Source organism: Thermobia domestica, chromosome 15 (assembly GCF_964235325.1).
Source record: "Thermobia domestica chromosome 15, izTheDome1.hap1.1, whole genome shotgun sequence".
In the NCBI taxonomy this organism is placed as follows: Eukaryota; Metazoa; Arthropoda; class Insecta; order Zygentoma; family Lepismatidae; genus Thermobia; species Thermobia domestica.
The window spans coordinates 88,758,345-88,774,609 of NC_137468.1; the positions used below are offsets into that span (position 1 = coordinate 88,758,345).

General features: G+C 35.8%; 1 protein-coding gene across 2 annotated transcripts in view; it reads left to right on the top strand.

The window, feature by feature from the left end:
* Positions 1 to 16,265, top strand: part of LOC145671130 (kelch-like protein 17) — a 291,534-nt gene that overhangs the window by 250,427 nt on the left and 24,842 nt on the right. For both annotated transcript variants that reach the window (XM_081739927.1, XM_081739928.1), the window contains exons 9-10: positions 5,945 to 6,089; positions 12,800 to 12,900. In XM_081739927.1, the coding sequence (XP_081596053.1) occupies positions 5,945 to 6,089; positions 12,800 to 12,900 (246 nt within the window). The remainder of the gene's footprint in view (positions 1 to 5,944; positions 6,090 to 12,799; positions 12,901 to 16,265) is intronic.

Genomic DNA, 16,265 nt, shown 5'->3' on the forward strand with positions numbered 1-16,265 from the left:
AGCTTTTTTTCTGTCTTCCTCTCACACCGATTGTTATCTGGCATTCTGCTTCATGGTATATAACGAATGGAGCATATAAACTCGAGCCTTATGCTTCTTCACTAGATGTAAATCTTGCGCAATAATGGGATTTACAGTTGCGGCGAAACATTGTACTTCCCTGGCATTGTTATCTGAGACAGTGGGTTCTCACGTCGCACGAAGGAACACACTTTTTGCATCGCATTACAGGTACGTCCGGGACTTCGATATTTACGATGCCCAATACTGGAGGGCAGAGCAATAGCAGGGTGCCCATTTTGTTACGTTTCAACACAGCGTCGATTCCTTTCTTTGACACATAGATACCTTTAGTCATACACTGTTTACTTTCTTGGCTATAACTTTAACGAATGTCAGAAAAGTACGAATATATCCTTTCCAAAAGTCGTAATTTTTGGAGCCATATGACCACTCACTCACACACAACAGCCATTCTCCCTGCATGTCACACAGGTTTTGAGAACTACCTGTAAAAACTGTCTCGGGTATGCTCATGTGTACTGCTACCCAACGATCGAATTCGTTTCAAAAATTTGAAACTACCTTCTGTCCCTGATCCTCACTCGAGCTCGCGCTCGCCGACCGACCAGTATAAGCAATTTCAAATTTTTCGATACAATCAAATTCACGGGAAGCAATTTACAACCTTCAAGCCCTTTCCCTTAAATGACGTCTTGTTGCTGATCTCAATGAAACTCACACGTACAAAACTTCGCATTCAGAGCATAACGTTGGGGTCAATTAAGCCTGAGGTCCGAGTTCACAAGTTTGGATTAGCATGGTATGGAATATGGTATGCCCATTTCATATGCAAGTGGATTATACAATTACAATACTTCGGAAACCTTGTGGGTTGTGTGATTCTCCATTTTACTTCGGAGTTCGTGAAGTTCCAAACACTTGCTTCGCACAAGCTCGATCATCTAGATTCAGCATCAATGTTCAGACTTGCAGAACAAAAGCAAACACAACTCATACAGCAATACAGGGTGTCTGAGAAGTCCTTCCTTGATTACAGAAATTGATAACTCAGGCTAGAAATAAGATAGAAATATGAAACTGGTGTTGAATTGTTTACAAACTATAAAAGTTTTTGTCTGTGTCATTGGGGTTTGGACGTCCGTGCCTATCTCGATAGGACATTTCCTGGGCGATGGATTGGTCGTGATGGACCAACAGCTTGGCCTCCACGCTCTCCTGACATAACCCCATTAGACTTCTTTTTATGGGGTTATGTCAAGGATGAGGTCTACCGAACACGTGTACCAGATCTTGAAACCCTGCAGCAACGAATAACCACAGTCGTTGCATCGATCCCTCCAGTGATGTTGGCTAATGTGTGGCTGGAAATTGAATATCGCCTAGATGTGCTACGTGCTACCAAGGGTGCTTATGTGGAAGTGTACTGATGTGACCACAACTTTTATAGTTTGTAAACAATTCAACACCAGTTTCATATTTCTATCTTATTTCTAGCCTGAGTTATCAATTTCTGTAATCAGGGAAGGACTTCTCGGACACCCTGTACTACAGACCGATGGAATCACTTATACTAACATAGAGATTTTCTAACTTTTTATTTATTTATTTATTCTCAAACACGCTCGAAATATCATTGGTTCCTGGAAATTTAAGTAGTGGACCATGAATCGTAATAATGTTCTTACTAAAATGTACGGTAAAATTAATTTATTCCCAAAAAATAGTCTCTTCTTATGTAGAAGTTCGTATCAGTAAAGTGCTTAACACAGGGGCCAGATAATATTTATAATCACTCTTTTAATGATAAACATTGTTTAAATTAAGAATTATGTAAAATGCAAATGTGAATATTATAACGAAGATCAATTCTTAATTTTTCTTCTGTACAATTAAACTATTTGACAATAAACAGTTTGTAATTTTGCTACTGTATCCATTATACCATAGACGTCAGCACATGTATTTGAGACGAATAGTTACAGCTCTACGATAAATATTTGGTGTAGTCTAGTCCACAAGAATATTGGACTCATTTTGTTACTGATATATTTACCATTTAAGCGAAAATTAACTTAGTTGCGTTAAAGTGATGAGTTGTGTGTCAGTCAGAAAGTTTCATTCACAAATAGCTTTCCAGTAAGATGGTGGACATCCACTTCCACAATTTGATTGATAGTTTGTGTCATGATGCTGCTTCTTAGAGGAAAGAAGATAGCAAATAAAAAGCGAAAGGATCTTCGAATGATTTGTAAGGGAAGGTTTTCAACAGGAAGCACAGGCCGAGGAAGGCATGGTTATGGTAACGAAACAGCAAGAAATGTATGCTTTTCTTGAGTCTGTATGTACTAGTTTACGCGCCTAAGCCTTGTACTTCCGCAACAATTTTTATAGAGATAGTTTGTGAGTACTTCAGATTATACGCCCGTAGCCAAACTGCCTCTATAAAAAGTGTTGCGTGAATACCGTAGGATTCTGAAACATGTATTTTTGGATAGTGCACATATTAGTTCCTAAGTGAAGTCTTGACCCGACTACGGTAGGTCCCATAGTTTTGGAGTTATGGACCTTTAAAGTTCATTTCTTCATGTTTTCGGCAGTCTATAACTCCGAAAGGAAGCATTTGTGCACTCAGGTTGGCCTATACTTTTTGTCTTATCTTGATGTCAGGAATCACCTCCCAAACGTTGTTGGTGTTGTTTCGAAACACCCTGTATATACCAGGTAGTTAAGAAAAAAAAAGCATGTATGCAAAATAGATGGCAAATAAAGTTTTAAACATTCTCTTCTTAAATGAATACAATATTTATTGGTATTTTTGGGTGAAATGCTACAATATCATTTCAATAAATGTTCTTTCACTTACATGAAACAAATTTTTACAACAGAAACTTAATGTGGGAAAAGTCCAAAATTTGTTTATTATTGGGGGAAACTACAACAATGTTGTTCATCCATTTATACTCTTTCATGTATGACTTAAAATAACAACAAAACAAACAAACAAACAAAAAATAGCACAAAACATTCATCTATGTTCGTCAGCGAGGTACCGCAAAACAATAAAATTGCCAATAGCTTTCAGCATACAATACAAATTCTTCACAATTTCATCCCTAAAATTCAAACAAACAATGTTTTCTTTTACGTGTAAGTTTTCCATATAACCGAGAACCGACCACTATCCGTGGAAGGCATCTGAGAGATTCCTGAGCTAAACTCGAGCTTCATCCGTTTGGTTAACATTCAGATTGAAAGTGTTAAAATCGTACGTAATTAAAAGCTACTGCAGGGTAGTTAGATCAAGATATCTACGGTGAACGAAACACGTTGCTTATTTGGAAAATTCACACGAAAAGTGCACATAAGAGTACTAGTTGCAAATAGTTTACGTAAGGACTGGGCTATTCTGACTGGATTGGTTTGACACAGGGGCGGATCCAGGCGGGGGCGATCGGGGCAATCGCCCCTCCCCCCAGAAGACGACGCTTTCTTATTTTATACATATATATAAATAAAATCCATTCCAAAGTTTGGAGCCCTTAAAAGTAGCAGTATGACAACCACCGCCCCCCCTGAAGTCGGCCCTGGATCCGTCCCTGGTTTGACATAGCATATAATCTAATGACTGACTTTTATTTCTGTAGTGTTCAACCAAAGGATTCCTTAAACCACAAAGTTAGTTAATAAATAAGAGATTTTGAGTAACATCGGTAGAGTAAAATGAAATTAACTTAAATAAAGTTCTTGTAGATTCTTTGTATATTGACTACAAGAGAAGTCATAAAGTTTGAAGCAAGTCAGTCAGAAGCAAGCTTTTGACTGGCCTTAGGTGGTGCTGAATGAACTTTGGGGAAGGGAGATTCACAGTCATTGAGATTCAGCGGTTGTAGGTACCATAAATAGCATCGCCAGAAATCCAGCTTTGTTGTTGTTGTTGTTGTTATAATAATAATAATAATAATAATAATTTGAAAACAAATATTTCTTCCTACCCAGATTATAAACATGTTAGTTAAATCCATTTCTCAGGTCAGTTTCCCTCATTCTGAGGATAAAACATTGAGCAAGTGCCTACATTGTAAAAAAATACCGCATAATTCGCACTCACTTCAGAAGTGCTCTCTGCTGCAAATTATTATTACTCATGCAGTATGTTGACACTTTGAAAGTTACAAGTGGAAACTAATACTTGTATTGTGTGTTATAAAAACAAGTTAAATATCTTAATGTCAAAGCAAGTGCGCAAAGTGGAAGAAATACAAACTGAAAAAAATAACTCTTGTAAAACACAAATTAGAAAAAATAGTTGTGAATAATATCGTTAAATAGTCCATACATGGTGAAAGTAGGAGTAATTGGAAAGTTATCATAAAAAAGAAAAAAACTGGTAAGTACAAGATGCTCGTTCAGTGATTGTATAATTATTGATATATTTTTAATATATATATTTTATACAGGGTGTTTCAAAACAACACCGACAACGTTTGAGAGGTGATTCCTGACACCAAGATAAGACGAAAAGTATAGACCAACCTGGGTGCACAAATGCTTCCTTTCGGAGATATAGGCTGCCGAAAACATGAAAAATTGGACTTTGAAGGTCCATAACTCCAAACCTATGGATCCTACCGTAGTCGGGTCAAGACTTCATTTAGGAACTAGTATGTGTTCTATCCAAATATCCATGTTCCAGAATCCTGTGGTACTTCTTCTTCTTCCGCAACAACTTTTATAGATTTAGTTGGTGAGTAATTCAAATCATATGCCCGTAGCCAAACTCTCTCTATAAAAATTGTTGCATGAGTACCTTAGGATTCTGAAACATGGATTTTTGGATAGGGCACATATTAGTTCCTAAGTAAAGTCTTGACCCGACTGTGGTAGGTCCCATAGTTTTGGAGCTAGGGGCCTTTAAAGTTCAATTGTTCATGTTTTCGGCAGCCTATAACTCTGAAAGGAAGCATTTTTGCACCCAGATTGGTCTATACTTTTCGTTTTATCTTGGTGTCATGAATCACCTCCCAAACGTTGTCGATGTTGTTTTGAAACACCGTGTATATTGATATATTTAATATCTTTGATATTAATATATTTTTATTGTTTATGTTATTATAAATAAATTATTATTATTATATTTGTACAATGGCGCTGCATAGTTTAGTCACTAATGCTTCTCCCTGTTGGTGCGAACGGTTCCGGGTTCGATTCCCGGTGGGAACACTCGGTCGAAGAGGTATAACATCTTTCCTAGGCCAGCATCCTGAATGGTGGTTTTCTTGGGTTTTCCTCATTCACACCAAGGAGATGCCGGAATATTACCTAACATGCCGGTTCCAGGCCGCTTCGCCAGAATGTGTGCTCGCCGTGGGCTGTCATTCCTCGTACGTTACGTACTTAACGCTATAGGGTATAGATGTCATCCCTCCGCTATAGATGCCGATATTGTCCAGAAGTATGTATAAATAAATATATGTACTTGTATGTATCATCAACCTACATCTGTTGAAACAACCAGTTTTACAAGATAGGTTCAATCTTATCGAAATTATAATTTGAAATGCTGAACCTGCAATAAAGATAGACGCCAGAGTCAATTTTTCCATTTAAAAAAAAAAAAAAAAAAATGATAGCTACCTTTTAATTAGTTCTTGAATGAAAATTTGTAACTCTTTTATACTTAAGAATGACCGGGGGCTATAAATTTTTGTATGTTTATAATGATACTGTTAAAATTCGAATAATGGGTTCCTGAAACATTCGGATAGAAAGAAAAATATATTCGAATAATTTTAACTGCACTAGTGTATAATGGTTCTAGAAACATAACTCTAAGAGAAAAGCCTCTATGAGATAAGCATAAAAGTGTAGAACATTCTCATTCTTCAAAATTATATAACGTGTTCTATTCGCTTACTTTTAGGAGGAGGCAGTTTGTTCGCAATTCACAGTGAGTGCGAGTGCTACAACCCAAGAACTGATCGCTGGGTTCCAATAGCTCCAATGTTATATCGCCGAAGTAGAAGTGGTGTTACAAGTCTCGGAAAGTTACTATATGTTGTTGGCGGGTAAGTAATAATTTTGTTTATCTCTTTTAGTGAAACTAGACGATAGGATATAAGATGTTTACAGTCTTCGTGAACTAATGAAAAGTCTGTAAACAAATCTTGTCAACTCGTAAATCATGTTCAACAAGTAATTCATCTTCTTCTGCTTCTTAATGAAGCCAAACTTTTCGATGACAGAGATTAAATAACTTTATAAACGAACAAATAAAGAAAAAGTTAATTCTGTTGTCATAATAGGCTAAATTACATGTCAAGAAGTAAGAATAAGAAAATCAAGTAGTCGTTTTAGCCTTCACTAACAACACAGGACTCTCGGACAGCTTCACACCTATCACATTCGCTTTTAGGTCTAAGTTTTCTCTGGCTGCACCACATGCAAGCTTTACTTGAATTACTTTTATGTTGAGAGCTGAATTGAGATTCGTATTCCCTGCTTCAGAATTCTTGAGTTACACTAGGCGAAGTGGAATTTCAAGTTTCTGTAATAAATGAATGTTCTTGTTTTCAGATAATACCTTACACTTATTTCAATTTGTTTGGGGGAAGAGGGAGGAAGAAGAGTGCACCTTGTATCTGTCAAACATAAAATATATGATTCCAATATAATAAGTTGCAAAGAACCCATTTTTAAATATATGAACTCACTTAAGTTGTGTTATACTTACAATTTTTGTTGTTAAGAATTTTGCAGATAGCCAGTATGTTAAATTACCTCCGTCTCTGTTGAGCGCTGGATTTCTAGTGCTAATTAAAAATATGACTTAAATGTATTCCTTCTAGTATGCGACAATAATTACTTTAGGATACGTATTTCGATAGTATTGTATTAATGTGAAATAAGTGCTTTGGTGATCCTCAAGTAAATTTTTGAGGCTTATATATATATTCATAGAAAGGTAACAAATTTGTATCTACTATCTATGGAAAATGACATCTAGTAGTTCATGTGTTCACAGAAAATCAGTACGTACGTATGTAACAAAGTTAAATATTTGTATAAATTCTACTATAGTTTACCGGGGGAAGATGAAAAATAAATAACAAATAAATAAAAAATAGATAAAAATAAATTAATAATATAATTAATTTGCGTATAAATTGAAAACATGTCAAGTTTTAAGACAAGCCCTCTACTCTACTTTGTTCTTCTGTGAAAAATGCAAATCTTTTAGCAGATTATAAAAGTGCTTTACTCAAATAAGATAACTCAGCCGGAACTTGAAGCAACGAATGTTTGTTTCTTCACTTCCATGAAATAATTTTACTAAAATATGGAATATTTACAATATTATTATCTTGAATATTTACAATAAAATTATTTTCTTAAAACAATAGAAAATAAAGCGAGGAATCAATAGTCTTTATACAATATAGATAGAAGTATACTAACATGTAAATATTAGATACAAACAGTATTGTTTATGTAGTATTTTTTTTTTTTTTTTTTTTTTTATTGCAGAGCTTGAAATTTCCTTTGAAAATTACAAAGTTTCTGATAGATAGTGGAAATATCACTAAGTGATATTAATAACTATTACATGCATGTATATCTATGTATATATATTTTATATTTATTGTAAGTATATGTATACAACATTTTTAATATACAAACATAATTGAAGTAACTAGCAACACCAATTATGTGAAATTTTTCAAGAACATATTAACAAGTATAGATCCAAAATGGTAGGGTGTTCTATAAGTATATGAAAATCAACTAAATAAATAAATTTCTTTTTAAAATAAATAACAAATTATACAGAAATTAACATTTAACCTGTCTATATAACAAAAAAAGTATGGGCTGTAGGATGATCACTTTGGCGTCTATTTATTTACTGGAGTCTTTATCAAGATCTTTACCCTTGTAGTCGAAGAAACAAGGTTTACTTACATCTTGGGTTGTTTGTCTTCATATCTTGAAATTTTCCAATGTGAAGCGCATGTCAGGGAAATAAAAAGGACTGATGTTTTTTTTAGAAATCAAGAAAATGACAGGAGAAGAAATTGATTGTAATTGATATAGAAGTACATATCTTGCTATTTTTTTCGATTTTGAGTCCATGAACCTGCGGACATTTCTAGTAGTTTGACATAAGCTTCTGTATAGCCACTGTGTTAAAATCTGCTGCCTGAGAGTGCAAGCAGTCCAGAACTGATGTCTTAAGCACTTCGTTGAAACGCTTCGATTAGGTAAAGAAAGAAAAAAGAAGAAATCGCTCGGGGTAAGGTCGGGGGTGTAAGGGAGATGATTGAATAGTTCCCATCGAAATCTTTGAATTGTCTCAACAGTACAAGCAGCTGTGTGTAAGCGGGCGTTGTCATAGATCAGAATAATTCCAGAGCGTAGCATTCTCCGCTTTAGGAGAACCAGAGAGTGCTATTGCATTGTTAGACTCCTCAGTAGTGTACGATATAGAAGTTTCATTCTCGGTCACTATGTGAGAAAAAGTCATACCCATTCTCTCCCTAGCGGGCCAAAAACTCACGTACAGCTGTCATTCTTTGGTCGTTGTGAGCATCTGTTAGCATTTTTGACACCTACCTCGCTCACAATTGGTGATAACCCAGCATTTCAGTCACAATTTTTAATGCACTGTTTTCACTAACACTTTTGAAAACTCTTTGGCGAGTTCAGTTATTGTGAACCGGCGATAAGATCACACTTTCTCGTTAATGCGTTCTACCAGGTCGTCGTCTGCACCTTTCGCTACGTTCATCGTTATGAACACGTGAATACCCTTCCCAAAACTCTGCACCACTATTACCTCACTTACCCTTCACTCATTACTGTCGGTTCGTAAGTGGCATACAATTCCCGATGGATATCAGCTGCATTTTGTACTTTGTCGTTTAAAAATCGTGTGACAGATCTCACTCCACATTTCGTGAAATTTTGTATCACGGTAGCCATTTCTCTTTACTGTTAGCCGCACGTACGCAACTTTACTCGTACGGTTCTATCTGTGTTGCAAGCACAGAATAGTAGAGCATGCTTCTGCACATGTTCAAATTCATCAGTATTGCCAACCTCGCGTAAAAATTATCAATTTTTGTTTTTTAGATCCTCCTCGTATTTTCTTATACTGTTGCAGTGTTCACCCACTAACTTGTTAATCTGTTATTGTGTACGTATACCAAATTCAATCAAAATCTTAAAATAAAATGGAGCCTTATTATGTGTTCAAATTATGTACAGTCCACTTCCCTTCACATTAGCGGACCAGTGTAGCCGAATCATGAATCGAAGTAAGATTGCGATATCTCAAATTTTGTGTGCATAATACTAAAACTTACGGTTGAAAATGTGTTTTGCGTGGCTTTTACTTCTTAATGATAGATATATTATATTAAAACAAATTTAATCCTGTAGTACCAGCGTATTGCCCATAATGTTTCCTATTTTCAAAATCAATGTTCACACTTCATTAGATAACGTTTCTCCGAATGCTCCAACCTATTGATAGGCTGAATGTTTACTGTGTGCATGGTAATGCAAAAACTTTAACTTATTTGTGACTGAATGGTTTGAGTTCCTCCGCTCTATTGATAACGCTGATATACCAATAATACCAATAATAACAATAATAATAATAATAATGTTTCTGTCACAAGAACAAAACAAACTGTTTCTGGAAGATAATTCAATCCTGAATCGAGATCAAATTGCAGAATTTCTCCATCGGCCTCAGTTTTCCTGTGAAAGTGTTTTTTGTGCATGCCTATGGCAGCTTATGTATGTACGCCATAAAGACATGGTCTCGCAACAACAGTTGATTACATAAAGTTTTTAAAAATAGGTATTAGTACACAAAGGAATCAAAGGAATAAGCAGCATAGAAGTAAGTAAAAATAAGGAAACTTACTTAAAATGTTTTCTACCCGATTTCCTGTGAAACTTTGCCTCAGGAAAGTCCCATCGTAAGGTCCAGCAATAGTCAGACAGCATTGTTGCACTTCACTTCCCTTGATAACGCTTTTCCATTTGGGAAATATCCTGGTGAAAGCATTCATCATGTTCGTCACTAATGGCACCAAGGTTATGCGGGAAGAAGTCCAAATGGTCGTTCAGAAAATGCAGTTTAAGTCACATGTTACATCCCATACAGTGATATGATTTCGCTAGTTCATGTGCAATATCGCCATAATTTTCTGCCTTATTGTTGCCTTAAAAGTTCTTGCACACACTTACAAAGGACAGCCATGCCATTTTCTCAACATCACTCAAGAAGTCGACAAAATTCTCATCATTCATTGATTACCTAATTTGCGGTCCTACAAATATTCCTTCTTTTATTTTAGTATTACAAATCTTTGGGAACTTCTGTCGCAAGTAAATGAATGCACGTGATGTTTGGTCCATACCTTTCACAAGGTTTTTGGTAAGTCCTAATTTTTAATGTGCAGTGGAGGTAAATACACATTTTTAGGATCAACAAGAGGAATATTCGCCACATTTTTATGTACTGGCAGCAGTTCATTGCGAGCAGTTCAGTTTTTTCTACAATAGTGATTTTTTTTCTGTCCCTGCTGTCCCACTCGCATAGAAAGCAACGGTACTTTGTGTACCTCGGCTGCATGCCAAGCAGAATAGCAAATACCTTTAGATCTCCACGATTATTGCATTTGTATTTGTCATATTGGATAAGATTGAGAAGCAGTTTAAAGATCACATAAGTTTCCTTAAGGTTAACTGCGTGAGCAATCGGAACCGAAGGAAATTTGTTCCCATTGTGGAGAAGAACTGCTTTGAGACTCAATTTACTAGATTATGGATAGACGTCACTCATTTACACTGTATGCATAGCCAAGAGTCTCCATAACGGATTCGTTATTGTTACAAAAAACCATGTCACCTTCCTTCGAGAAATATTCAGAAAAAAACAACATGGCGGTCACGAAAAACACTCACTTTTGCATCGGGAGAAAGAAGATTCTATCCTTTCAATCGCGAAGCCGAAAGCTTAGATTGCTGCTTAGATAAATTTAAATCGTGAACAAGAACATTGAGATGACCTAGTGTCAAAATATGTGGGGTATTTGATTCATAGGGCAATTGAAATATTGGGTCGGCATGAGTGGATCCCCCATCTTCTGAACCTTTTTCATGCTTGTTACCAGATTCATCGTCACTCATTATCACATTTTCTGGAGGCACTAGTACCGGTAATTCCTCACTGTGGCATATAGGTCTCATAGCAGATGGTATTGCACACTCTTCTTTGTTTTCGACGTGATTCCAGCTATTTATGTTAGACAAAAATAACAGTCTGTTGTGTGATCCGTTGGTTCCTGCCAAATCATGGGAATACGAACCGCATATATCGTGAACCTTTTGCTCAGCCTGTCAGGAGTCTAACACACATAAAGCAGCATATGTGGGGTCCCATTTCTTGTCTTGGTCACCAAACTTACACCCGAAATAAAGTTCATAGCATTTCTTTACGAGCGGGGTCAATTGTCGTTTTTGTGACTTGAGAGTCACCTCTCCACAGATATAACGAAAATAATTTGCACAATTGACACAGGTACGAGGCATTTCCTTCTTCTGAATGACCACAAGACTCAACTTTCACTAACCTAGAAAAACATGCAACCACTTCCCACACTATCATAGCTCAAATGCTGCGACACAGGTGGCAAGAATCACAATGCAATTCTATGTGGCTGAATACAACAAGTCAGCAATGTTGCGAAACGTCACTCATTTCCTGGAATATGTTCCTTGATCTCAGGGGTATGCATCGGAATTCCTTGCACTTCTCTCGATTTTCTCACTTTCTCTCAACTTTATTTCAATCAATAAATCTGTAAGTTACTTAAATTCAGCCATGGCAGAATAAAACATATGCAGCATTTTTACCGATTTTCAAGGATTTTAATAAAGAGGGAGTCACAAGAAAACTGATCCCGATAGACAAAAACTGGTTTCATTTTGGAATTTAGCACCCCCGATTTAGCTTGGAACACTATTCAGATTCCTTCTGACAGAAACCTTGTTGACAAGTGTAATTAGTCATTTTTGTAGAGTAGAAAATTTTAGTTATGTGATTCCAGCTTTTGTCCGAGATTTGATCGAGTTCTAACTCAATAAGATTAAAATGTCGACTTTTCGATTTGCAAGTTTGTGTTACGGAGGAGCATTTGCATTTTATTGGTATGCTCAGTAGAAGCTAAATGTTTTGACGATCCTGAAGCTGCAAGATTTAAATCCTTGGAATTCCTTGTATGTTCTTTAATTTTGGTTGTTAACGTTCCTCTTAGTCATTCATATGTAAGATTTCTAACATTGCGAAATTGCTAAATAAGTGTCTGATGCATTCAAACTATTTGCAGAAGTTCTTATATATTGAAACAGAAGCTTCTCCGTAGAACTTCTGTTCGTATATATGACTATAAAGTAGCGTGCTACTGCTACAAAATCAACAGCTCCAAACTAAAGCAATGGTGTATGTATCGTCAAATAATAGAATCCGGTTGTTATTGCAAAATAGATTATTAGTCTTTTATTTATAAATGTAATAAATAGTGTTTCTAACTTTTAATAAATCTTATTAAATTATGCAACTATTCTTAACACTAGGTGAAACATACAAAATGTATTTAAAATAATACAAGTAATATTGTCATTTTTTTTATTAAGACTATTTACACTGGCCAAGTAAATAAATAAAGTGAAACGTAATTAACGAATTTTCAAATACTTGCAGATACGATGGCGGAACTGATTTAGCAACAGCGGAATGTTACAACCCACAGATGAATAAGTGGACATCAATCACGCCAATGGGAACGAAGAGAAGTTGCCTTGGTAAGATTTCTAACTAAGGAGTGTGCGTTTATATATTGGATACAGTTATAATGACTTGTATGCACGGTTCTATTTAACTTTTTATTACCCCGGACCATAAAAAAATGATGCCCCTAGACTTAAGAAAATTTTGCATACCCGTATATCTTAATATTCAGTTATGTGTATGGAAAAGCAGTGTAAAAACTGACAAAAAAACAAACATTTTAGTTTTATACTTGTAACAAATAAACAGTAGCCCAGCTCCTAGCGCTAGTAGCATCGTAACAAGAAAACTCGGTCACTTTGCGGCACCAAGATTGTTTCGATATAGCTCTTCGTTTTTTCCATGGGCAGCCACTTTTTTCCCGCTTACCACAATTCAATCTTATCTATCTATCTCTGCCCACGGGAAAAAGGAATAACTATATCGAAAACAATGTTGGTTTATATATAGTATATGCATGCCACTCCTAAAAATTTGCTGCACGGACCCGTGCGTAAATACGGGCTTGCCTGCTTGAATACAACATCATATCCTAAAGTTAAAGTGGTCAGTTTGATAAACTATGTACAAATTAGCATGATTCGTATTTTAATGAGAAATATTGTGAACATATTGTGAAGTACTGCACAATGGAATCATTCTTACTGAATATTTCATCTGCTTATCGTCAAGGGAAATTAGTTTGATTACCTGGTCAACAAGAAATTGTTTATCTTGATGTTTTTACATTTATCGAATGATTTTGACGTGCTAATTACGAATCTCGTATTAGTTTTCCTCAAATGTCGATTGTTTGGAAGGAATTTTACAAAATCGTCTTTGTTAAAGAACGCCATTTTAGAGGAAGAATTTCAACCTTTACTTCGGCTGTCCATAGACGGCAACACAGGACAAACTTGTGGATTAATTAGCAAGTTCCGTTCGTAACATATGCGTTCTATGATTACAAATTTTGAATAAAAATAACTGTCCAGAAAAATATAATTTCTTATTTTTCCCCTTACTTTTATAAAAAATACTAACTTCTACTTAAGTAAAGTCAGTAAATTTCTATATGATTCCACTTGGATAGCCAGCTGCATAGAGTATTGAGTAACTATAGTGGTAACTATATTATATCAGTGGCATTTGATTTAATTTCACTAGGTGCTGTGTGGAAGATAAAATGTCTACAAGTAGGCATTGTAAAATGTCAGCAGACTCATTTTGTTATGTTTGTCTATATTACATAAGCCCCAAACAACTTAAACATAACATTGTGCTAGGAACAAAGTTCTGTCTTGCATATGAAGCTTACTTTCGAGTGCCCGTAGGTGATCAAGACAAACATTGGGCTCCGCATGTGTGTTGTGGTAGTTGCCACTCCACATTAGAAGGTTGGTTACGGGGAGCCAGAAAGTGTATGCCATTTGCTATTCCTCGAATTTGGAGAGTCTACTAATCACCATAATGACTGTTACTTCGGTTCAGTTGACGTGACACACTATAAAACAGAAAGAATAGGAGAAAAATAGAATACCCCAGTTACCTTCATCCATTGCTCCAGTTCCACACAGTAACGAACTTCCTGTACCCAAACCATCAGAGATATTGTCATCAGAAGGAGAGCAAGAGGAATCTTCCGATCTTGATATTAGTTTTTCGCATGAAACCAGGAAAAAAGAACCACATTTGCTTAATCAGCAAGATCTTGATGACTTGGTAAGAGATTTAGATCTTCCCAAATCAAAGCCAGAACTTCTTGCTTCACGTTTAAATGAGTGGAATTTCCTCCTTCCAACATGTAAAATATCAAAATATAGGAAAAGTCTGAAACTTTTTCACAATTCTTCAAAATGGAAGGAAGTTTGTGTTATTGTCATGACGTTAGTGGTCTATTTAAAGCTATCGGTTTCCCACATCAACCAGAGGAATGGCGTCTTTTCATAGACGGTTCATCTAGAAGTTTGAAGTCAGTTCTTTAGCACAATGGAAATATGAATCCTTCTGTACCAGTTGCACACTCTGTCCACATGAAGGAAGACTACGAAAACGTGAAATTATTGTTGGAAAAGATTGAGTACCAGAAATATAAATGGGACATTTGTGGAGATTTTAATATGATCGGTTTTCTTCTAGGTTTGCAGAATGGCAATACTAAATATTCATGTTTTCTTTGCCTTTTGGGATAGCAGATCTACTGACCGTCATTATACACTCAAGGTGTGGCCAAAAAGGAAACATTTACTTCCTGGCACTCACAATGTCATACAAGCCTTTAGTTGAAAGAGAAAAAATCTTGCTGCCACCACACCACATAAAATTAGGACTTGTTAGAGTATTAGATCCACATTCTGCAGCACTTTCTTACATAAGACAAATGTTTCCACAGTTAACTGACGCTAAAATCACAGCTGGCGTATTTACTGGCCCACAGGTACGTGTGATGCTTCAGTCTGAAGAACTTCAGAATAAAATGACTCGAGAGGAAAGAAGTGCTTGGGAAGCTTTTAGGGTGGTAGTGCAAGGTTTTCTTGGTAAAAATAGGAGTGAAAATTATAGGGAGTTAATAGATTCTTTGATTGACCTATATCGCAATTTGAGTTGTAGAATGTGGTTAAAATTGCATTTTTTGTTTTCCCATCTTGATTTTTTCCGTCCAAATTTAGCAGAGTCAGTGAAGAACATGATGAACGCTTTCACCAAGGCATTGAACAAATGGAAAGAAGATACCAAGGGCGCTGGGACACCGCGATGATGGGAGGTTACATTTGGACATTGATTTCTGATGACGAATCAGCTTCGCAGAAACGAAAAAGCAAGCGTGCTCAATTTTAAAATGTTCTGGATTATGTGCTTGTAGTGAAAGTGGATATATTTTTGCTAAGTTTTTTTTTTATTTTATACGCTGTGTTCGTACTCCATAGTGACTAAGTTAATTCTGCATAATTTCTTCGGTGAAGCATATTGTAAGATAGCAATTAGCTCTAAATTTCTCGATAAAAATCAAAACCTGGCCAAAACTGCGGCTTATAGCCTATAGACTAGCCATTTAATATTCACTTGTTCTGCGTACGAAAAGTGTTAGAAATGTAATATATTTTAGTTGAAAATAGAGGTTAGGAACTATTACACGGAAATAAAAAATGACTTTTTTCATTTTTCTTGGTCAGGTTCCAGTTGATTTCATAACCAAGTTTCTAATTTTGTCCCGAACATTGTGTCGTCTCGTGAATACCAATTTAAAATTTACAGAATCAATTTCAGATCAAAAAATATCTGATATAATTTGACTAACTGTACAAACAGTGTTGCCAACTCCAGAAATAAAAAAAATACTTAATTTTGAGGAAAATTTAAGAATTTTCTCAAAATTTGTAAATAAGTTTTCTTTCACATG